Source organism: Ambystoma mexicanum, chromosome 8 (assembly GCF_040938575.1).
Source record: "Ambystoma mexicanum isolate Mex_15411 chromosome 8, UKY_AmexF1_1, whole genome shotgun sequence".
In the NCBI taxonomy this organism is placed as follows: domain Eukaryota; kingdom Metazoa; phylum Chordata; class Amphibia; order Caudata; family Ambystomatidae; genus Ambystoma; species Ambystoma mexicanum.
In genome coordinates, this window is record NC_090929.1 from 406,158,817 (window position 1) to 406,183,988 (window position 25,172).

General features: G+C 45.9%; 1 protein-coding gene across 1 annotated transcript in view; it reads right to left on the reverse strand.

Moving 5' to 3' along the window:
• LOC138471997 (tumor necrosis factor receptor superfamily member 8-like) overlaps window positions 1-25,172 on the reverse strand; it is a 321,803-nt gene that overhangs the window by 227,583 nt on the left and 69,048 nt on the right. Inside the window, exon 2 of the mRNA XM_069609903.1 lies at window positions 1,837-1,909. Coding sequence (XP_069466004.1) covers window positions 1,837-1,909 — 73 coding nt within the window. The remainder of the gene's footprint in view (window positions 1-1,836; window positions 1,910-25,172) is intronic.

Below are 25,172 nucleotides of genomic sequence, written 5' to 3' on the forward strand. Positions count from 1 at the left end.
CGTCTCATCTCATGTCATGGAAGAGGTCACGAAGCAGACGACGGACTTCTGCCCTTAGACAGCAGAGCGTCCTTTGCTCGGCGCCATGCCGAAAGGGCTTTTCTCTTTTTCCTCTTCAACCCCCACCCCAAACAGGCCAGTAGGCAAGCAATATTGCCCATGTCTGCTAGGTGATATGGGTTCTTATGAGCACATCGCCCTCGTATGTGCCCTCACTAATTGGGCCCATAAATCGGGATGGCAGGCTCATAAGAACACATATTGCACACAGCCTTGGACCACATTGCTTAATTAGCTCACATCTAGCTAACAATGGAAGCTTTTCAGCTACCGTGCACACCCACAATGTATTGCTTTGTGGTTCTGAACTGGAGGTGAACTTTCAGGAACACCTACTAGGGGGTGCTGTGGCATGGTGGTTTGAAAGGGCTTTAATTCCGTTCATTTTTGTAAGCCACCTAACATTGATGGAGTAAATGTCTCTGTAAATACTTTCTAGCACTAAAAGAATAAATTAACTGATGTAGGTAGAGCATGTTTTTGAACTTTTTTTTAAATACTGTTCTTCGTAATCACTTTAGTATTTTCTGTATATTCCCTTAAGCAGAGAAGTAGGCGTACATCTCAAATACTATTTTGTTTTTATGTGTTTCTTATTTGTTGGCTTACACCAGTGCTCCCCTATGTACATGTTTGAATGATGCTCAGTGGGTCAAGCACTCGCTGCAGAATTGTTCTTCGGAAAAAATGTTGAATATTAGTGGAAAACAAATGGCCATCTATTATTATTATGTGTTATTTTAATAATACATTCCACCATGATTTAAAACTGCGTGGTTTGTTCCCACGGGTAGTTTTTGACAGTGCAACGAAACTCCTCCCGAAGCACCACAGAAAGATCGCAAAACCACGATGAGCCATGAGTTGAGGGCACACAACCCTCACGTGATCGGCTGCAGAGAGGTCCTCAAATATGTGCAGTCTAACGACAGCTGTAGAAAGGTCAATGGTGGCCAGGACACTGTGTAGACCACTGAGAGCTCCAGATGCAGCCGCCCAAGGAAGCCACATTGAAGGTTCATATTGCATCATACAACCATTCCAATAACTGACAACAGTCACAGTGGTTAGGGGCATACGCAGTGGGAAAGAGAACTGGCATTCCAGCATGCATGCAGTGTAGTTCTGGGGTTAATTATGATGGGTGAATCCAGGACTATAAGTCCCAGGAGGCATAGTAAAAGCCAGGCCTGGAGAAACATCTTGTCCAGTCCTTTTTTGTCCTGAATGGAGCTTGTTGGCGGAGATGGGTGCGGGCCCCACCTAGCAACCCCAAAGGCACCACTGCACAAACACAAAAGGATTGAGGTAAAACGAAAAGGGAGCAACCACACAAAATGTGAAATATATATTGTCTTCATATAAACATGATGACCCTTGTGTATTGTGAACTCCAGACCCAGTGAACTCTCTTGCTACTAATAGTAAATTGTATTGTTTCCCATCTTAATTATACAAATTGTATTAACTTCATCCAAGGGTCTTACATCTTTGGCTCTGCAGATGTGTTGGACTACGACTCCCAGCAGCCTTGACCGTCCTAGATAATGGTGGTGAATAATGGGGATGGGCAGTCTACAGCATGCGTAGAGCCGCAGGTTCCAGAGTGTGCTAGGATGTATACCCGTGACCTGCAGGTTACACCGTGACCTCTCCAGCACTCGAATGAACACATTGAACTATTTCAGCCGCTACGCGCGTCATGTGGTGCAACCGGCTGCGTGCGTCACAGTCGTGTTCTACGCGGTGACGGTGTCGCTGCGTCCAGATACTGACCTGGGGGGCACTTTATGCAGCATTTCCCAGCGGTCCGATCAGAATCAGCGCATTCTTTTCCGGGGCTCGGCTTCTGTAAAATAAAGCACACATAGGACATGATCCAGCGGATGCATGCAAATGACCTGAATATTGCGCAATGCATCCTGGGTGGGGGCAGGGGTACCGATCACATGCAGGGAGGAGATTAAATAGTGATGGCTCAGACACACACTAAGCGTGGGACAATATGTCCTACTGAAGGTGGTGAGGCCAGTTCTGCAATAAGGCAACTTCGTGCAACCACCAAAATGCCAAGAGCAGAGGAGCACAATGGTGGCCGAATTCACCTGAATGGCATGAATCCTTGAGCTGCCCGGCATGAAGAACGGAGAAGCCATGTCTACACAATAGATCCCTGCTCTGGCTCTTGCCCTGCGCTGGGCCTGCAGGCAAGCTTCACTACACACACTACCCGTCCTGGTTACTGGGTGGCCATTCTTTATCTTGTCATGCCACCTCACCCACTCGGTCTCACGTGAATGAGAAAGGGTTGGCGCAGTCTATCTAACTATATACAGTGCTCAAAGTGGGCTGGGGACAGGCCCCGGCAGTCTCCAAAAAGTGGGACTGAGCCGGGGCCCTGCCGGGGCCCCCGTCCTACCGCAACATTGGCGGGATGCATTATCCCGTTGCGGCCACAGCCGCAACGGGATATGCGCCTGCAATGAAGTCAGGCAAGCTGACAGAAGTGGCAGCCAGCCACAGCGACGCCACTTCCGTCAGTCATAGTAACTGCATCTGGTGACCCCTTGCGCGAGAGGTCACCAGAGGCAGTTACTGTCTGTGGCACTGCCCCGTGACGGGACGCGCACGCGGTGGCGTGACGTTGCATGCCGCCGCATGCTGTACAAATAAACAGGGCATTCCCGGCCACGTCAGAGCGACCGGGAAGCCCGAACTGTAAGGACGTGTGTCGTGTGTGGTCCTTACAGGGTGGGGGCTTAGGGGACCGCATGGGGGCCAGGACACACCCCCAACACTGTCCCTTTGTTTCACCAGGTCGGCGAAGCATCTTTAACCCTCAGCGAACCTGGGGATTCCTCGACATATTTCGAGCTTTATAAAAGATGGCTTTGAAAGTACACATTTCAAGCCATCTTTTATAAAGCTTTGCTGACGGACAATTTTGTCCGTAGTCAAAGCTTTACAAAAGATGGCTTCAATTGTGTACTTTCAAAGCCATCTTTTATAAACCTGAAATGTTTAAAAAAGATGGCCTGAAAACTAGGCTAACCGTAGGGCATGCACACAAATATATATAAATGTTATATATTTGTGTGCGTACCTTACTATGGTTTGTGTACTTTGCAATATATACCCTACGATTTGCGTAATATTAGGCCACGCCCCTGCCACAAGCCACGCCCCCAAATGAGGCCTCCCTCGATTTCTCACCCCACTTAAAGCCCTGTATATGAATAATAAAATCATATTCAATTTCCAACTATAACACAATGATCACTCTTCTGTTTTTTTTTTTTTTTTACAAAAAAAGTTATAACATCCCAATCGTAATTCGTGTTCATGTGACTCAGTTCGCACACTTGTCATACTACAGCACCCTTTCCATCACACATGAATGAGACTTGTTCGGTGCAGCCTATATACAGCCAGCATAACACAAAACACACCACGGATTACATAGCCAACTATAACACAGTGAACACAATTTCCTGTTTTTTTTACAAAAATTATTCCAAAATCCCAATTATTGTTTATGCAAATAAATTACATGGCATTTTTCAGCGTGAAGCAAAGGCGGGGGGGGGGCTTTCTCTGGGGGTACCTTATATTTTTGTATTCATTTAGATGGTGCTTGGTGGTTCACATATCCACTTTAGGAAACACAATTGTGTCTGCTCATCAAACAACACAAGGTACAAATATTAGTAGGTTGGTGTAAAGTTAATGTGGGATGGTCTGCTTGGTACATTGGAGAGAGTAAAATACATGGGCGTAGGACATGTGGGGGACAGGGGGGACAAATCCCCCCCAGACTATGTGTTTGGTGTGTTGTGCAGGGATCTGTTTTTGAAGTGGGGGATGGACTGCTTACTATGTAAGCTGCCCTCTCCCCCTGGCCCCCAAAGCATGAGGGCAATACCTGGGGGTAGATGGGTGATCATCTGTCCCCAGGGAAAGGGGGCAAACAAAAAAAATATATATATTTTTTGTAAACGTAATTTTGGGTGGGGTGGGTGCGGGTGGGACCACTAGCCACCAGGGATTTTTGCAAGGGGGGTGGCCCTCTCGCCCCCACCCTAAGTGGATGGGGGCACCTTATGTAGCCCTCCCTGGGGGCAAATGTCTACACCTAGGAAGGGGTACATGAGATACCCCCCATCCATTTGGGGTGGGGGGGAAAGGCCACTGCAAATATTGGCAGAGCCTCCCCTCCCAACCCTGGGGCAGTATGTTTTGACCCACCCCCAGGGCAGATGGCCACACACATGTGCCCATCTGCCCCTAGGGAAGGGCAAAACAAAAATATATATAATATAACTTGTTTTGGGTGGGAGCCGGGCGGGCCCACTTGGCCAGCAAGATTTTTTGTGTTTGAAATGGGGGTGGCCCTACCCCCCACCCTAGGTGGATGGGGGGCACCTTCTGTAGCCCTCCCTGGTGGCAGGTTTCTGCCCCTAGGAAGGGGTACATGAGATGCCCCCATCCATTTGGGGTGAGGGGAGAGGCCACTGCAAATATTGGTGGAGCCACCCCGCCCCCTAAGCATGGGGCAGTAAGTTTTGCCACCCCCCGGGGGCAGATGGTCACACACATGTACCCATCTGCCCCTAGGGAAGGGCAAAACAAAAATATATATTATAACTTGTTTTGGGTGTGGGTGGAGGGCCCAATAGACCACCAGGATTTTTTGTGTTTGAAAGGAGGGGTGGCCCTCTCCCCCCTAAGTGGATGGGGGTACCTTATGCAGCCTTCGCTGGGGGCAGATTTCTGCACCTAGAAGGGGTACATGAGATGCCCCCATCCATTTGGGGTGGGGAGGAGGCCACTGCAAATATTGGCAGAGCCACCCCCCAAGCCTGGGGCAGTATTTCTTGCCCCTTTCAAGGGGGCAGATGGCCACACACATGTGCCCATCTGCCCCTAGGAAAGGGTCAAAACAAAAATAAAACAAATTATAACTTGTTTTGGGTGGGTCTGGGGGCCACTGAACCACCATGGATGTTTTTAGTGGAAAGGGGGGTGGCCCTCCCCCACCCCAAATGGATGGGGGGCATCTCATGTAGCCCTCCCTGGGGGTAGATTGCTAGCACAATCTGCCCCTAGGAAAGAGGCAAAACAAAAAAAAATGATAACTTGTTTTGGGTGGGTGTGGGGCGTCACTAAACCACCATGAATGTTTTTAGTGGAAAGGGGTGCCCACGGGTGTCTTCTTTTCAGAAATGCATGGGGTTCTCTGTTTTCCTTGGTGGCTTCGACACTCTAGGCCCAAATCTTTAGGTTGTCATGAGCAAAATCTGCTTTGCCGAAAGGCTTGGGGTTATCAGTGGGTTAGCCTTTTCCCTTTTCGCCGAGGTAGGTGCAACCACACATGTGAGGTACCGTTTTCGTCGGGACACCTGTGGAAACGCGGGAAGGTAGGACATCTGTTGTTGGCAGCATGTTTCGGTGGGTGGGTAGAGGGAAATGTCTCTGAAATTTGGTGGAAAAAATAACAATTTTCAGACATTTCACTCTGGCCACTCATTGAAACACACCGCCAACAACACATGTCCTATCATCCTGCGTTCCCACAGGTATCCCGACGAAAACGGTAAATCACATGTGTGGGTGCACCTACCTGGGCGCAAAGGGTAAAAGCTAACCCACTGGTAACCTCAACCCTTTCGACAGAGCAGATTTTGCTTAAGTGGACAGCATAAAGATTTGGGCCTAGGGTGTCGAAGCCACCAAGGAAAACAGGGAACCCCATGCATTTCCAAAAAGAGGACACCCGTGGGAATCCACAGAGGTCTGACTTGCGCAAATTGCCCCAGAATGTATTAGCCACAATCCCTGGCAAAGTCTGAAATTTGGTGAAAAAATTTATATTTTCAGACATTTCCCTCTTGCCACCCACCAAAACATGCCACCAACACCACATGTCCTACCTTCCCGCGTTCCCACAGGTGTCCTGACATAAACGGTACCTCACATGTGTGGGTGCACCTACCTGGGCGCAAAGGAAAAAGGCTAAACCACTGGTAACCCTCAAAGGGTTTGGGGAGACAACCTACAGATTTGGGCCTAGGGTGTCGAAGCCATGAAGGAAAACAGGTTACCCCCTGCATTTCCAAAAAGAAGACACCCGTAGGAATCCACAGATGTCTGACTTGCACGAATCTCCACAGAATGTATTACCCACAATCCAAGACAAAGTGAAAATTGTTGTTTTTCCACCAAATTTCAGACTTTGCCCCATAATTTATGACCCACAATCCATGACAATTTGCGCAAGTCAGACCTCTGTGGATTCCCACAGGTGTCTTCTTTTCGGAAATGCATGGGGTTCCCTGTTTTCCTTCGTGGCTTTGACACCCTAGGCCCAAATCTGTAGGTTGTTTACATGAGCAAAATTCCTGAAAATCTACTGTGCGAAAAGACTTGGGGTTACCAGTGTTTTAGGCTTTTCCCTTTGGACCCAGGTAGGTGCACCCACACATGTGAGGGATCGTTTTTGTCGGGAAACCTGTGGGAACGTGGGAAGGTAGGCCATGTGTTGTTGGCTGTGTGTTTCGGTGGGCGACCAGAGTGAAATGTGCGGAAATTGTGTTTTTCTTTCTGTCATTTTTCCGATTTCCCCCCAAACTATGGAATCTTTCCCTACATAGTTGTTGCCTGACCTGCGCAAATCACCCCTTCCTAAACTTGGAATATAGTCTACTTTTCAGAAATGTATGCCTTTCTGGCTTCCCATTCATCTTTTCTACCCTTTTCCTCCATTCTGTCCACGCATGTCCTATTGGACAAAAAACCCCAACATCGCCTACCGCTCACAAAACGGCTAATTAGCATATCAAAATATGTTATTTTGGTTCCACTCAATGTGTTCTTGAAAGCTTGGAAAATGGTGAATCCAGCACAGCAAACCATTTGTTCCTAGCTCTTACAAGGAAAACACCACAGGCTTCTTTGTACAACATTTTATTGGCATTTTCTGAAAAACCCCAAATGTTCTCCTTTTTGGTCATTTTCTCTCACCCAACCCTACAGCAAACTAGGATTCCTGGGTGGCGTTATGACTGCCTACATGTGGGAAAAGGGGCCAACTTTGGCTGAGATATCTCAGGTAACAAAGAAGTTACAAGGGATTGAATGGTGACATACCGAACTCACCAAAAAAGGCCTTGGCACTGGGGGGAAATACCCATGGCAGTTAAGGGGTTAAGACGGTAAAGCCCCAGAGGAGATATCATTTGTAAGGTAGCTCAGTTAGTTAATGCTCCAAATGCAGATTGTGCGCAGGAATATGTAACACCTGTGTTCACTTCCTAGCTTAATCTTCCGGTGGGATAATAGGCAGAGTGAATGCATTCAGCTTCCGATGCAACACAGCATTTTCCAGGTCAATTGGTTCAGAAAAAGTGGTGGAAAACACTACTACTGTCGCTTTTTCTAATTGGCCAGATTTTCGTGCATTTTCTGGGTGGAGTTCGAGAGCCGAGTGGACACACCAGGACCCCCTGTATATCCCGCTCCACCAGAAAAATGCGGCCTTACTGCCAGCATGGATTCTCATGCTGGAAATAAAGAAAGGGATTCCTCTGGGATCTGCTTGGAAATGAAACCTGGTAAAAGCGGGCGGAGTCCAGAGGAAGCCATTGTCAATTCCACCAGCAATCGCTAATTGCGTGAGGTATTTACTCTCTTCCAAAGTGGAAAAGCAATGTGATTTCACCTGCCTTTTACGATAAAATCTTCCATTTTGTGGTGGAAAAGTAAAAACGTGCGCCAATGGAAATGGTAACTCCATGCAGTTTACTTTGCGCCTTGATGCTTGGGGGTTTTGCGTGATGCTACACATGTAATAAATAAATACATTTAACATGACCCCAGATAAATTCATGATCAGAATGAGTGAGCATGGCATGTCGCTGGTAAGAGGGTGTCCTGTGCTTCTTGAGTGCGTTGGTAAATGCCCTTAATTGCCATCTCGCGTTAAGCAGGGGCTTAAACCCAGCAGTGTGGATTGCGCAATAATAAGTCGACAGAGGAGTTTCAAATGGCAAATTTCACTCTTTGGGTGACATTGTCAAAGTGGGAGAATGTTGCCCAGCATCCGCCACTTTGTCTGCGGGGTGAATTGTGCCACCCCAAGGAAGAAGTGTGAAAAACCCACAAGGGCACTGTGCCCTGCTCTTTCTGTGTGTGTCTTCCCCACAGGGTGACAGATGCAGACACAGACATGGGTAAGTCTCAGGTGGCACGCCTGTACCCTAGTTGATGTGGCAAATGATTCCAGACTTTTGAGGCTGATAACATTAGTAGCATTGAGTTACATGCCACCTGACAGGTATGTGTGATAAAGTTGCAAAACAGAGTTGTTAGTGGGTAAAGCAGGAGGCAATGTCTGCCCACTCTCAAAGGGCACATGCAACCAAAAGTAATAGGCCCCTTCACCCATCATGGCTGTAGGGGCAAGGCTCCAAACCAGGACAAGAATGCCCTCCAATCATCCATGCCCACGAGGAGGGTACCCCTCGTGCTCCAGGAACCCTGTTGAGCAACCTCTGTGCTTTCAGGTGATACTAACGTTATTTAAAGCCAGAAGTCTAAAGGGTAATCACTTAATTGTAGCTGTAAATTAGCTCCTGGCGTGATCAAAATGTCTTAACCAAGTGTGACATCACCCCCTTCATTTATAAGCAATATGTATTTTCTCACGTTTCCTCATCCACTGAATTACTGTTAGAAACAAAGGCAAGAGTTGTGTCTCTTGTGTAGGCATTAGGAAGGCAGTTGCCAGCCTCTGGCATAATATGCCCATGTTCTTCCAATATTGGCTAGTTGTTGCCCTCTTATGGCCAGGTAGAACCATCATGGCAGTGACTGGCAAATGCCTTTCCCCTGCAGACAGAAAAGTGGAAATAAGAGGCCAATTCAAGACACAGAACAAATAGAAGTTAAGACAGACTGCAGCTGCCATTGCTGTGTTATGGAGAATATGTTGAGTGTTCAAGCAAGGAGGTATGTATTAAGCAAGCAAGCAGTGAGACAAGGGAGAGGCAAAGAAAGGCCAGAAGGGCTCTTTGAATAATGTAACAGGGCAGAGGACCCATGCTCTGCCGTCCTAGTAACATATGATCGAACCAAATAGATAGACTTTGCAGCAAATGTTAAACGAGAAACAAACCGAGTCCAGCTCTGCATTCAGAATAACAAAGGCAAAGAAAGTCTAGGCTCTGAAGCCAGCATGAGATGGAATAAGAAGGACCAGACTCATCGTGAGAGGCTAGAGGGGCAGCCCACATCGCAGGCTGACCCTCTGTCAACCCCCCTGGGTCCACATACACCCCACCTACTAGGAATCCCCCGGGTCCGACACATCCGGCCACGGACCTGGGGAATGCTTATAAGGCTTGCGATCTCACATCCTCCTGGTTTGCTGTACACCCCACTCACCCCGAGGACAATCAAAGCAACATCACATACCTGGTCCCTCTACTCCCATAACAGGGCTTACTCAGAGGAACAAACAAGATTTCCTCTTTCTTTGAAAACCCCATCCTTCCATTCCAAAAGACACACATGTCTCCTTGCCCCACACAAAAGAAGTTGCAACTTGCAGTTGGTAGAAAGGCTGCAACTCCTTTATTTGACACGAGCCCACTTACAGGTGATCTGCCTCTGAACAAGCTGGCGTCCTAGCGGTGGCCCACTGGAAGTAATTGTTATTTCCTCTCTCTTACCATGAGCTTATAGTCAGATGAAAAATCCAGAAATGCAACATACAAAGACATGTTCTTTGCTGTTGCATCCTTTAATTTTCTTCTGTTTTTGTTTCTTCTTTCTCTTGTTGTATACAGTGATCTTTGTAATTTAATTCATACTGCTATTTTAATTCTATTTTTGTGAAAAGTCCAGTTTTTTGACTAAAACACAATAAATAAATAAAGCAAAGTCCCCAAGATGTCCCCTGTCCCCCCCAGATTTTATGTGTCTCCTACGCCCCTGCCTGTGATGTCATGGGGTGTGTGATGTCACTTCCAGTAGCCTGGGCATTTTGGTGAAATGTCTCCCCTGGAAAGCATGGGGAAGCATGACAAGTGGGGGAACTGATTCACACGAGAAAGAAGCAGAATCAGGGTTTTAGATTTGTTGTGAAAAATCGAAAAGATCGTTCAATGTGCTATGGCTGGAAATAAGACACGTTTTTGTCAATTAATGTGCATTTATGCAGTGCCAAACCATTCACATTCACGTATGATAGGAAGGGGAAATACGTGACAAGTGAATAAATATACTGTGAGAACCAGGATGAATAAACAGCAGCTATGACTGATAGTATATGTATTCCAAATTAAATATATATTAGTATTTCACACAAAAGGCTAAGGGCCAGGGAGACGGTTTAAGTGTATTTGTGACCAGTATGTAGAAATTCGCAAAACACAAATATTATAACATCAATATTGATAAAAACCCTAAAACCTATCCATATAATATCACAATAGTTCGTATAGATCATAAATCATTAGCACATTGAATACCAGCCAGTCCTGACACTTCCTAGAGGCAGCAAAACTCATGCTTACACTGAGTGAGGAAACGGAAAAACATGCCCTATTTTGCAATTGAGGGTTCTTAAATGTTTCACTTCAACATGTTTCTAAAAAACATTAGTAATTTTGAGAAATTACCAGGGTCCACTTTATGACAGCCTCTGCCTAACTGTGCGAAAATATATTCAACAGTTGCACGTGAACACAGTTGTTTTCTTAAAATGCAAGTATCAGCTTGAGAGGTGGACTGTTGTCAGGGAAAACTCCTGTACTGTGCCTAGCTTCCTGCGATTTATGGTCCTTTAAGTAAGCCAGCCATTGCAGACTTGCATTCCAGGTATATTATTGCTTCGCCCAATGGAGTGAAGCCTGAACATGCTGCTTCTTTTGCTTTGAGAATGCACTGACCAGTGGGTGCTCCTTTTTCAATCATTTCACCCTGCAGCACCTGATGAAGACGTCTATGGGACTCTGCAAGGTTTGTAAGCCAGCCCTTTTTGCATCTATGCATAGTATTTCAAGCTAGTCCAATAAAAAGTATAAAAATATGCATTTTGTGGGATTTCAAAACTGGACTAAAATAGCAGCAAACCTGTTCTCCCCTGTACCTAAGATGAATAAAGCCACTTACAAATCAAATACCCATGGGGACCTGCCAATAAGATGACCAAACTTCCACCATGACCACCTTCACAGGGCAAACAAGTCCTTAGAAGCAGCTACAAGGCAACATGTAGTGGGCCACAAATCAGAGAAGTCTTTGTGGTTGGGCAAACTGGGTCGGGAAATGTATTGTTATTTGTAAACAGTTTTAAGTGATTTGAGTCTGAGTCAGATTAGACCAAGTAAACAAGACACTGGCTCAGCTGTGTTAAACTCACGGTTCATATTCATGATGGACTAGAAAATGTATAATTGTGTTTTAGTATGTTTGTTTTTATTGATGAAAAATTTGTTATAATTGAGTGATTTGATGAATTGTGTGAGTATGAATGTAGTATGGTTGAAGTGTGGTTTGTTGTGGTTTTAGATGGGAAGGATGTATCTTATCAGTCCAATTATGAATCTGATGGATTGATCAACGAATTTTTTTATACTTACATCGATATGTGTTTTTATGATTATGAGATCAGTTTTTTTATAATGATTTGTTACATATATGGTAATAAAAAATATTGAATTGTGTTAGAGCGTCTACTGGGTTGAATTCAATTTGTTTCATCTCAAGTTAGCATGATTATGTAGACAGGTGTGTTACACTGGGACTCACCGCATAAACACAACAGTACTCTGTCCTTCTATGTTAATCTCTTTATTGTTCTAGCCGGGCTAGGTCACAGTACTTAGATATTCCTGGTATCCTGGTATCCCCTGTTACTCTTGTGTTTTGGCGGGCAAACTGGGCACCTGCCCTGGTTCCCCATCCTGGGTAGGGTTCCCATCTGGCTTCCCAACGCAAACAAGTTAGTGCAGGTTTTATACAAAACAAATAACACAAATCATGATTTGTGATCTGCGGAGTCCCTGGGCCTGCTGCCTGTCTGCTGTTAACGCCAAATGCCTCTCCACACTGCATCATCTAGATCCTAGGCTGGTATTGCCTACTGCATCATGCGAATGGGAAGCGGCTACATCAGGGCCTGTCTACCATTGTGGCAAAGTTCTCTGGGACCGGCCCCAGGGTGCGATTAGCACTAATACCTGCAGTCGCGGGCTTCACTGGCAGGTAACAGTTCTAGGGCCTAGAATTAAGACCCTTTGTAACTTTCATCTTGCTCATTACCAGCCAATAAAGCCCACTGCCACAGGGACTATTATTTAATTGTAGTGCTGTTTTATCATGTGATTTGTGTGCTTTCCATGTCCGATCTACAAAAGAGGGCATTATTTTAATTCTTGGAAGTCAAACTTTAACAAATTACACCTTGGTTTATAAAAATAGCCATAAAACAATGTTGGCAGTGGCTGAATAATTGCCAGTTGGGCACAAATATAAGCAAGTATGCACTCCTGGGCAACTCGTGCAGTCTCCTAGTGCCTAATCGAAGAGATCAAAATTCCCAGTCCTTAAGAGTGATTAAGTTCTCAAGGTAGATCTTCAAGCAAGCCTCAGTTGTGACTTTTTTGGATACTGTGTTGTTTTATATATAATAAGTGACCATGTACGTATTCCACACCACAAAAATGATGTGTTTATTGGCTCACTCATGGCAACGCCAAATAAAAACCATGACCCTCTTCTAATGTCAGATATCATGTTGAGATACGTGCAGCTTTCTGGTACCTTCTCATTTGTATCCTCACATGTTGCTATCAGGTGTGTGCCCTCCTAAAGCTTCCTATCTGCCCTCTTCCTCCATGCTTGATCGCTTGCAGATTCTGAGAGGCTACTATCCGAGTCCTGTTCTATGTTGATACGGCTTCTGATCTGTGGCCTGCATCTATTCTGCAGCCCTATAGCTTTCTCATGGCTGCTTTTTAGAACACAAACTAGAGTGTAGAGCTAATGCTGCCCTTGAAATGCCTCCTGTTTAACAGTCTTATCCTAGCTCCGATGAAGGGGATCAGGGGACTTTAAGGGAGTGTCCATGCCTTCTTTGAGTGCTGCCAGGGCTATCAAGGGATGGGTTGCTTCGGGGTTGACAGGGCGTTGTGGGGGCAAACAGAGATTCTTGGGTCCCTTAACTTGTTCGGCTTTAGTGAGTGTAAATACTGGAGGGGGGTGTCTGTACTTCTGCTCTCTATATGGTAGAGGAGAGGCACAGAGGGACCCATCCAAGATTCTCTGTTGTGGTAGCAATGGACGAGCAATCAAGGGCTAGCTTCTCAGGAGGTGATGCAGGCTGGTTCTTAAGTACAGTGTAGTCCCCAAGCCCCCACAAAGGAATGTCCACACACTGTATTAGTTAAAACACAGTCTTTCTATAATTAATGTTCCAGGTTATGCACAATATCACGATAACTCACTTTGTGCTTGGTTATCTACAATGGCAAATATACAGTTCTATGTGGTACCGCTATTACTATTAGATCTCATTAAAGTGCATCAACTGTACGGTTAAATGTCACACAAATCAGTTCATAAAGGAAAACAACAATAGATATAGGAGAAAAGGAAGATGATAGGCAGAATACTGGCTTCTACCGTTAGACACAGTTCCGTGTGTAGATCCCCCCACCTGGGCAACCTGTAGAATAAAGATATATCACAAGCCCAGTCCATATATTGTTCACAAGAATCTTTCCAATAGATCATCAACCCCGAAGTACCTGGTGTCGTAGAGTTCCTCATCAGGAAATCGACAGCCCTTCTTGAGTGCACTACCTTTAAGGCAGGAGCCACGAGTCGTCGAAACGTCCAGCGATGAACACTGTGAACTACAGCGGTGAAGTGGCAGCTTCGTTCCTAGCAGTGCTCCTCAACGAGGAAGCGGAAACGCCCTGCAAGGAAGAGGCATGCGGGGCACCTCGATGTCGATAGTTCTGGACCGCAAAGAGTTTGAAGAACTGTGGCCCAGCAAGGGCATTGAGTCATCGGCATCTCTGTGGTCTTTGGGTGGCGGGAAACCCACCAGCGGATGTTCCTCGGTGCATCGACCTCCTGGCCTTCTCCGGCGGTTTAAGGTGGGCCACAGTGCGGACAAGCGCGTCCGTGAATCGAAAGTTCTTAGGCAACGGGAGCACAGCATCTCTGGCCGGCGACGGCAAGACTTCTCTTCCAGCAGGGCTTCAAGATTAAGCTTCAGTTTCAACTCCAGTTTCTCTTCAGCTTCTGAATTCTAGCAGTGAGAGGGCCCCAGATATACTAGCTGATCTCCCATTCATTCGCTGGGTCACACTCAGGCAGCCAATCGGTCAGAAGGGCATTAATGCAGGCAGGCAGCCAATCAGGTGCAAAGTGCATTCAGGCCATTCACTTCTCTCCAGACACTCACAACAAGTTATGTATATTGGGACAAGTACCCAGCCATTCAACACACCACACTGCATTCATACCAGTTTCGGGCAGGGCTGTCTCAGTCATTGTGTTAAACACCAGATACTAGACATCCACAACACAGAATGTGTATTCTTCACACACTCCATTCATTCAGGTCCCACCCACAGGGTGTACCCACAACATACAGTCACTGGGAAGGCTCCAGCCTGTCTGGACAGGACTCTACAACAACAACATATATGGAACTTCCAACCAAGAGCCAGTCACGGGGAAGGGACAGAGTCAGGGCTACCCAGGACTTTGGGAAAACAAGGTAACAGGCAATTGAAAGCAAGAGGCCACGGGGGGCATCTTGTTTCCTATCAGGAATCAACTGATTCCAATGGCAGGGCCTGGGTATCCCAAAATGGAGGATACTCAGAGAACCTTTCAAATTCAGCATAGAGCTGCCACCAGCCCATACCCTGCTCTGTGGGCCACACACAGGTGCCCAAAAACATACACTATGGGCACAGGGTTGTACCCCCACCCATGGGTGCCATAAGGGTATCCCATGGGTCTGTACACCAAACCAAAAGAGGGAGCTGAACCGCCAGGAGTCCCACATGACCTCCTCCATGGAAAACACGACAGAACATACGATAAAAGGCAGTAAAGGACAAGGATATGGAGGCCCTGTCCCTCCGATGCATTGCCAGCTCAAATTAGTCTGTGCCCAAGACCTGAAAAACCTTTAAAATGACCCTGCCTCAAAACACCCAAATAGAAGTAATTATAAGCTTGAAGTGGCATTCAGTCCATCTTAAGGGCCTAGGGGCTCAAGAGTCCGATGACACAATTTGCGAAAGCATTTGCCGCCCACTTGGCCCCAGCAGACTTGGGACCACCTCAATGCTGAGGCTTTCCGAACAACAGCCCCAGCAGGTCCTCCCTCCTGCCATCTTTTAACCGAAAGATGTTACTGCATCAGAGGGAGGCATGTTCCATTGGATGGATTTATTCAGATGATTCCAAGAGGAGCCGAGCGCTGGCTCAAGACTGGGTGTGTCATTTCAACATCAGAGAATCTCCAGCAGGATAAAGGCAAGCTAAGGATGGCGGCCGGTACAGCAGGTGCCTGGCATAGTCACTTGGGAATTTACAAATCGAAAAGCACCCACAATTGAGTGTATGCCCAGGGCCACCAAATACTGTACCTAAAACTTAGGAGTATTAGACGGCAGAGTGCCTTCTCAAGGTCGAACTCATGGGCATAAAAGCTGGCATTGGCATTGTCATGCCAGCACAGTCCCTGTAGTGCTCTGATGGGTCCTCTGTTTTCTGCCACTTTCTGAAATGTGCCATTTTAGTTTTGGCTATAAGGTAGCGCTTCGGCAGCGCCTACAAGTCGAAACTAATGCTTTGGAGTACAGCTATGGAGAGATGGCATATGAGGAGGGACACCAGGCTTGCAGGAGTTGACTGCTCATGGACATTAATTCATTTGACCATTCCCACCCACTTACTGCCCCTCCCTGCCTAAAACACACCCTCTTTGAGCTAACTTTATCAAGTCTTAAGATCAAACTTTGCACTCGAAGTGCCTGCCAGGGTTTTCTCAAAGCAGTATTTTAAGAGCTAATGATTTTGATTGGTACTGTAAACACACTACTGGTGTAATAAAAATGCCTGTACCAGGTCTGCGTTTAGCCACTTGATTTATAAGCAGCATCCGTATTCTTCATTGAAGTCCTGTTAAAACAAGCATTAGCAAAGCCAACAGTTTTGCCTTATGTATAGGTATTAGGCATTTCCCAGGCACTGCTATCATATGCCCAGGTACGTGCACCATGTTCAAGCTTCTACCATGAATGGACAGGTAGTACTACCACGGCAATGCCTAGCCTATACCTTTCCCATAGCTACACAAAAGGCAAAACTATTGGCATTGCCAATGCTTGTTATATTTAGCTTTTCAGCATGCTGCAGGGTCTCAAAGTGCTCTAAAGCAGCAATAAGACAAGCAATGTTGGCGCTTAATTAAACACAAACATAAACGCAAAGTTCCAAGGCAGACCTTAAGAGTCCCAGAATTATACGTATCTGGGACACCAGCATCCTATCAAGGTTGCTGAAAAGCAGTTCTTTTTGGGGGGGGCATGCAGAATGCAGAAGGTATTTACCACCGCCTACTGTCAGGGGGTTCTTTAGACATCATACAGCACTCCTATTCCTCCGCCGGTCCTGTCTCACCCTCACCTGCTTTATGAATAGTGTGTGGTACCCAGTGCTGAGACAGAAGTCATAGGTAGGGGGCACTGTTCCCCGTTGACCTGCTGAAGTAATCTCAATAGGTGGGCTGGCCTACAAAGCAGGGATGCCCTTAGCTTTGGCAGTGCCCAGGGCGGGTCAACAAAAGTTGGCACCCCTCCCCCGGCTCCCCTACCGAGGTGCTGCCAAAGCTAAGGAGAGCACCGCCACAAAACCAGAAGCAGCGCTCGATTTAACTAAGTGCACTTCATTGCTGCCCCATGCTGGTTTGACAGCCTCACTGCATTGTGGACCCAGTGGTGGAAATGGAAAAAATGTGGTGGGGGATCCCAGAAGGTCCACGGTGGGGGGCGAGGTTTGAGGGGAGTCTCGGTGCCCGAGGAGGCAGGGTTTAGGGGGACAGAGCTGGTAGTTGACCTCCGATCAGAGGAAATGTCCAAAATAATAATTGAAAACGGCACAATGTCTTTCATGCTGCTTCTTTACCAAACTATATATCAATTCCCCTTTAAACCACTGAGTAAATATTATTTAAAATACACAATTTGCTTCCCATTTTATAAAAAAAAAACCTCCTCCTTGGGTACTATTCAAACGGGATGATTTCTGGTCGCCATAAGCAAAGTTTTCTTTTACTTGAAGCACACACGGCACAGCTCCTGCAGCTCCCCTCTGAAAGCAGTTGGGTGTCTGTATCATGTGGGATAGTTTCAATGTTAATAGGGGTATTTATTTATTCATGCAACGTTTGTCGGATATATTTATATATGCAATGTTTGTCAAACATTGCATAAATAAATAAATTATCCGGGTCCATGTGTCCAACAAACACTGCATAAATAAATAAATAAACCCGGTCATGGCCGAGGACTATAACTTCCTCTGATGACCCCTTCCACAGGGTCACCAGAGGAAGTTAGTTTGCATGTCCTACAGCTGGGACCTGTATCAAAGTCCTGCTGTGTACACATAGGGGGGCAGAGCCAGCAGATCCTTGTGGCTAGTTGCTCCGCCCCCCACACTCTGTGCCATTGCATGCGTTTTTTTCTTTCAAATTTCTTTTTTTTCAATGTAACCGAGTGCAGAGCATGGCTGACTCTGGCCGGATCCCGAGATCCAGCTACACATCTGGTGCCGGATCTCGGATGCGGCGTGAGCCGTCCCAATGACCAGCGCTGGGTGGACCAAGTGAGGCACTGATTTATGCAGGGGTGGCATAAGTCAGTGTGCTCGCACACACACACACACATAATGATCACATTTTAGGATAATGGGGTGGCATTTGGGGTGGCCAATCAGATTCCAGGGGTTACACGTGCCACCCCAGGACACTCCCTGGACACGCCACTGCTATAGGGAACTCTGGAGATTTCCTGGGTAGGCCTGGGCAGCCCTGAGCCTTTTTTTGTGCGGTTCCCTGTTTTATGTGCACATTTTCTCGTAGAAAAAAAGGGTTGGGCTTGCTGAAAATGTGTAATATGGGGCCACTTTGAAAATGATTTCCAGGGCCTCTTGGTTCTCAGTCCACCCCTGCATAAAAGACTTACATTTCATTCATCTCCGGGGGAATTTTTAACTAATAGCCAAGAAACCCCGATTGAATGACTTGTTTATTCCCGTTCCGTTGCTCCACTGGCTGAAACTAGAGCCCGCCCACCCTGCAGACGACCCTTCCCCCCCCCCCCCCAGAGTGGCTCAGATCGTGTGCATAACAGGAAATGACAGAGACCTTCGTTCGACGAGCGCGCCGGGTGGGGTCACTCCACACGTGCAGCACTCTACGGTGGGGAAACCCCAAGGCTGTGACGTGGACACGAGTGACCTTTTTCCAACGGGCCTGTTTTGTCGCCCTTCTTGTATAATGCTATAGGTTATTCATATAGCACTTACGCGGTCGTCGGTTTGAAGGATCATCAGAATACTTGTGAGTGGGTGGGCGCGTGCGCGCTGGCGGGATTACCACATGGGCATTCCTGACAACCAGTACATATTCTAGGGGTACAGCTTTGCCTTGGGGAGATTTGATATGGTGGTATGTGTGGGTTCTTTGCCGAGGGAAATGAAACAAAGGAAGGAGCACAAAAAGATATTAGGATGCTTGTGTTGTGCATATTCATCACCAGGGATACGCTGCAAGGGCGCCATACGCTTGACCTCGTGTTCACTCTCCCAATGAGAGCCATGTGACCCATGTCTTTTAAAGTCTTTCAGTTGTATCACCCTCCCAGCCAACCTTAATTGGCTTCCAAAATAATGCTCATCGTTATTACCTAAAATGGAATCCCCGTGCAAAACCAGAAGGGGCGTGCAACGCTACGTGTAACCTGCGTGTCTTCACTTCAGTCCAAGCTGGGAAATGGTAACCTTGAACCATAGATTGAGCGAACTTCAGCCCGGGTCCGGATTATCCGGGGCTTCCCGGAAGCAGTCGTGTGTTTCGATTCTCTGAGGGAGGGCGGGAGAGAAGAAACATTCCAAACCTGTTCCCTGTGTGGGCATTTGGAGGAGGGCTGGAGATGCTCGGGGAGTGTGGCTCGCTTTCTAAACTCGTAGCCTCGGCTCTAAAAGGCTAAACGCATTGCATTCTGGGCCAATCACCCTTTCCCCCTGCATCTAAAACTGTAAATCTCTGTGATGTAGATATGCTGCAAATAATGTACATTTGTCCCACTGAAGCTGTCCTTGATTCATCAGTGTTTCTCCCATTTGAATCCCACTCTGCTTCCAATACTGTAGTTTCATCTGGACGCGTTCGCTCTCCCTACATCTTTCCACACCCTCACACAAACACACACTTCTCTTTTCAGCGGGGTGTTTTCAATTATTTCTGGAACCTACTGGAACAACCTTGACGCTGGAATTGCAGACAGTACACCACATGACTACAATAATAACAGCGCTGATGGATGGAGGTCTTTTCCTTGACACGATACGTTAAAATTCACGTTTGCTTGAAATGTTGTTAGAGACAACAGGCCCGAAACACGTATGTTTCTAAGCACTTCCAGCTCAAAATCTTCGATAAATAGTCAATCTTGCACCAACAATACTCCGAAACTATATAAGCAACTGTTTTAACTCAATTCCGGGAATAATTGGAGCTGTTTGAGAAAGATTTTCATTATAGTGCCATTTCTTCTTGTTGACCTGAATCAAGCATTGCCAAAGCAAACAGGTTAGGTTTTGCTAAAGGGAACCCCATTGACCACTCGTTTGGCCATGCAAGCCTCCTTCCAAGTGCCAGGCAGAGGCACTGGTGACATTCACCCAGCCCCATCCAACTCCATGGAGCCTCGGAGTCTGCACAGTCTGCTGCATGCCGCATTCCATACATCTTGGGCTCCATCAGTTTAATGCAGAAGTCAAACTTAATAGTGCTGATAAAGTGCCAGCTAGGAGGCAGAATTATGTAGCTTCAGTGAGTGGCACTAAATCACCAATAGCAGTAGAGCTAAAGCACCATATATGAGCCATAACTCAAAAGAGAGCTGAACACACGTTTAGAAGGTCATAGGTCAACTCCTTTAAAGGGTTTAAACAAATGAACTTCAAACAAAATATTTTCCTCACATTTTATTTTGAGAAATGTATTTCCTTCCAAAAGTTAAAGTTCTCAAACTAAAATCCTAATATGGCTATTGATAACCGGTACAAACCTGCAGGTCAATTCCAGTTGTGACTTTATTCTCATACCATGATTACTTCCCGGTGTCGATCATGTTCGTGTTTGTAATTAGTTGTTTTATGATGATAACATGATGATGTAAGTAGGCATTATACTATATATATATATATATATATATATATATATATATATATATATATACCAGTGTGCCCTCCTCACCCCCTGTCCTGTCCAATGTTTTTGGGTGTCCCGGGCTCCAGGGGTGGCGGCACCGGGGTGGCACATGCCCCTACTCAGGAAAGCCACACTGTTGGTTTCCCCACTCTCTCCCCAATTGGAGATTTACACTGTGTAATTGGAGGGTGAGTTGGTACCTGGCTACTTGAATTGACTACAGCAACCAGAATTCCCTGAGGCCATAATTGGTACTAACCATTAACACCTGAACAAACTGCTTCCTTGATGATTGCAAGAGGCATGAAAGAGCTTGTAGGAGAAGAGCTACTGGACTGTGGGAAAGTACACCAAGCTGCGAAACAGAGTGCGCCCCTCACCCCATTTTCTGTCACATATATGGGGGTGAGGGGCGGCCTCTGGTTCGCAGCTTGGTGTACCTTTCCACAGTCCAATAGATCTTTTCCTCCAAGCGCTTTCATGCCTCTTGCAATCTTCAGGGAAGCAGTCTGTTTAAACATTCAAATAAATTAGCCAACTTTGTACAGCATATTAATACTCTGTGGTAACACGTAGAGGTATACATATACCTCTATGTGTTGCCACAGAGTATTAATATGCTGTACAAAGTTGGCTAATTCATTTGAATGTTTAAAGTTTGGTATTGCACGTGTCTTGTATATATATATATATATATATTTACAAAGTTAGTATAGTAAAATACTTTAGTAAAATAGTTCCCCTTGCACTTCCCCCTTTCCTCTCCCCTGCAATTGCACGCTCTCAATTTCACTGGGCCTAGTAAGATCGTTGTTTTGTCCTCCCTTGTTCCCCTCCCTTGCCTCGTAGCGCTCTGAAACTCTTGTGTATGGGCGCAATATAAATAAAATATCATATCAAATGCAGCAAAATCCGAGATTTTAATTCTACAAAATCTAAAAAGAAAGAAAAAGACGGTGTTTCGATGGAAACTGGGAATAGAAATGCTGAGCTGTGTAGAAACTACAAGATACCTGGGCATGTGCATACATTCTAGTGCAAATAATGCTCCTTGGACTGCTGCTCTACAGTCTAAAGCAAAGAGCCTTACTGCTCAGGGTATTGCAATACACAAAACAAATTGGCAGATTCTCACTAGTTCCAATTATAACTTTCTACACGCTGAAAGTAGTCCCCATCCTACTTTATGGTGCCGAATGCACATTGAGCTCTTCATGGCAACTTTGGACAATCTTTGAAAGCGCATTCTGGAGAGAAATCTTGCATTTACTGAGGTCCGTGCCCACAGTATTCATCAGATATGATTTAGCACTACTATCAATGAACGCATTCTTGATATGGAGATCTCTATCCCCTTTTAGGAAACTCATCGTAGATTCGACACCTATACAGTTTGAGATACTACAAACAGAAAATAAAGAAAAAGATGAATGGATCCTAATGGAGTGGGCAAAACGATGCAAGGACATATTAGAAGAACTGAGATTATTGTTGAATACACAAACAACAAATTTGGATGCAGTAAAGAAAAACTATGGTCCCAGGATTGGATTAGAAACATCAAGCAGAAGCAAAACCACTGGCTCTATGCGCATTTATTTAAAGAAACAAAATCCTTGAGCGCATTGCCGAGCTAACTTGAAAAATTCCCTAGTCCTTAACATCGCAACCTATTCATGAGATTCCGCATGAATTTATTCAATACAAAGGAAATATTAAAGAGTCAAACACGAAGCATTAACGAAGACGGAAATTGTCGGCTACGTTGCAATGCGACAGAAACCCTAAAACATTATTTTGCCCCACTTTGAGGAACATGAGAACATGTTACCTTGGAGCCTTTATAAATGAAAGAGCACTGCAGAATGGAAAAGAATGGTGGCAACTCTTGTGCCAGGATCATAATCCAAAACTGATTTTTGCCTTAACTAAATTCCTAGATGAAATTTTTAAACTAATTGTAAATTAGACATAAAGAGAGATGTCCTGTTTGCTAATTCTTAACAAAGTCATGAAGTTCATACATGATCTGTTTTTCTTAAATATGGAAGAATGCTTACCGATTTTGAAAAGGTTTGTAATAAACTATATACAAATAAATTAAAAAAGAGTAAAATAATGTCCTTTTAAAATAGCTAACAATGCACACAATTTTGTCTCTAAAAGGGCTCTTCATTTTAGGAAAAGGTCATGCTCAGATTAAACCGAACAATTTGTTTTGTCTGTGAACACAAAGGCATTATTTAATTGAGAGGCAGACATGCAGAGTGAGAGCGAGTCGAAGACATAGGGATAGAGGTAGAGAGAGGGAGGGAAAAAGAGAGAGTGGGACACAGAAGGATAGAGCGGGAAACACAGCCAGAGGGTGCAAGGAATTCAACAATCCGCACAGGGAGTGTGCGCTCACCTGGGCTTTCTGGATTTAAAAGAAAATGAAAATGAACGATGGGACATCAACCTCCGAAAATGTGTGGGGCTAATCCGCATACATTTTCAAATGCGTGCAGCACAACAAACACACAGTCCTGTGTACTCTGGGGAACAAAGCCTACAGGCGCAGTCCTCCCTGTCACATTTATTTGACAGGCGACAGCGAGGGGTGTAAAAAAACTTCCAGAGGAGAATGGCAACACCTTACTCCTCCCATGGCCAGCCTAATTAAACACCAAAGGCTCCATGGATCCTCCCTGTGCTATTGTCTAAGTTCTGTGTGGTAGTGGCGCATACTGATGAGAGTTATTTGAAGCAGGCCTGCGAATAGGCCTGGTCACAGAACTTAACATGGGGCAGGAAAACGAACACTTCTTTGATATGCAATGCGGCACCTTGAAGCTAGATCCCACCCTTCTGTATGAAGGACAGTGAATGGCATGTCCGGGTCCACTATTTACCATAGGCAACCCCTGCAGAGTGGAGCCCTTTCAGAGGGACGAAGCATGTGATTTGAGGAAAGATCGAAGTCTTCTCTCACCACAAACTTCAAGGGAGCGGACGCTTTGATCATGAGTCAGAGTGGGCTCAGTTAACCAGAGAGACACTTTGAGCTACAACAGACAGGAAGATGGGTGGGGCTTAGGAGTACATGTTGTCACCTCTTGCCATTCCTGTTGCTAAGCACTCTGGTCCTGACTTCACGCATAACATAAGATTGTTATTAGGGACCCAGGATTGGTTCATTAAGGTAGGCTTAGTCTGCACCAATCACTGGGGCCCATTTTGCTTAAAAGAGGGCTGATGTGATGAGAGGACAAAGGCAGTGAATATGGCAAGGGAAATGTGCACAAGATCACACACTGAATAGCTTTGAGTCAAACAACATGCACACAGTTAACAAGACACATGTACACTAAAGCCCAGGATGTGCAAGTAGAGCGGGATAACAATACAGATATATGAAAAGGGATGTTAGGTAAGCACTTAGAAGACCCTTATGATTACGAAGAAAGTCGGCAAGCTCCTTACCAGTGGAGTAACTTTACTGAAAATGTTGGGGGTGGGAGGGGATGACGCCTGAAGGAAAGGGGTGGGGTGGAGTAAGGTAGATGGTGGCTCTGAGGGATAGCGTTAAACTACGACACCACAAGAGTCCCTTGCTGATGCTCTGTCATAACTTGCATAAGACTGGTGGTGTATCTTTAAAATTAAATTCTAATGACACGCCAATCTTCTGAAAGTTATAACACCACAGAGTATCTTTAGAATTCACTGCATTGGCCACAGTAAAAAATGCCAGTCTAGCCAATTAATAACACATACCATGCTTGCTTTATCAAGATACCCAGAATAAAGTAATGTCACAGTAAGAAAGGGCTAGACCGGCTGCCCCAAAATGCCAGTCTGAGTCTAGCCATGTAATATTTAATATTTGCCTTCTGGATGCCCATGAAAAATGCTGCACTTGGCAAGCCCCTCTCGTGCACACATATACATACATACACACACACACACACATTTAAAATTCATACCCCTTCACCATTGACGGCATCAGGGCCTTTCAACCTTTTTAAATAGAAGAGGCCTCGAACCTCAGGGGTGGCCCCCAGCACCTGCCCCCATGTTGCTAGTCAGCACTCAGCAGTCTTGTAACACAGCAATATATTCATTCCTCTCTATTTTCATCTGGGGCTAAAAATGTGCACTTAGCAGCGCTCTCTTTACAAAGTGCATTTTCTCTTGCCACAGGATTGCATTCTAACACTGGTTCCTCCACATTAACCACTTGCTGACAAAGGACCTCATTACACGGAAGGCGGTAATGGTTAACGGTCACCGGTAATGGTACCGGTGACCGGTAACCCTTACCGCCTTACTACGAGGTCCCTTTGCGGGTAGGTACTTTAACGCCTGCTGTTTAGCAGGCGTTAAAAACCAACCCGCAAAGGGACCAGGGTGCTAATTACGGTACCGCAATTTGTGTCACCGTAATTAGCCCCTTCCCCATTCCCATAGAGCCCTATGGGACAAAAATGGGAATGGGGAAGGGCAATGGGGGAAGGGGGAATTACCGCCCGCCAACCTTGGAACAGGGCGGTAATTCCCCTTTCCACCAAGGCGGCGCCGGTATTTTACCGGCATGGACCAA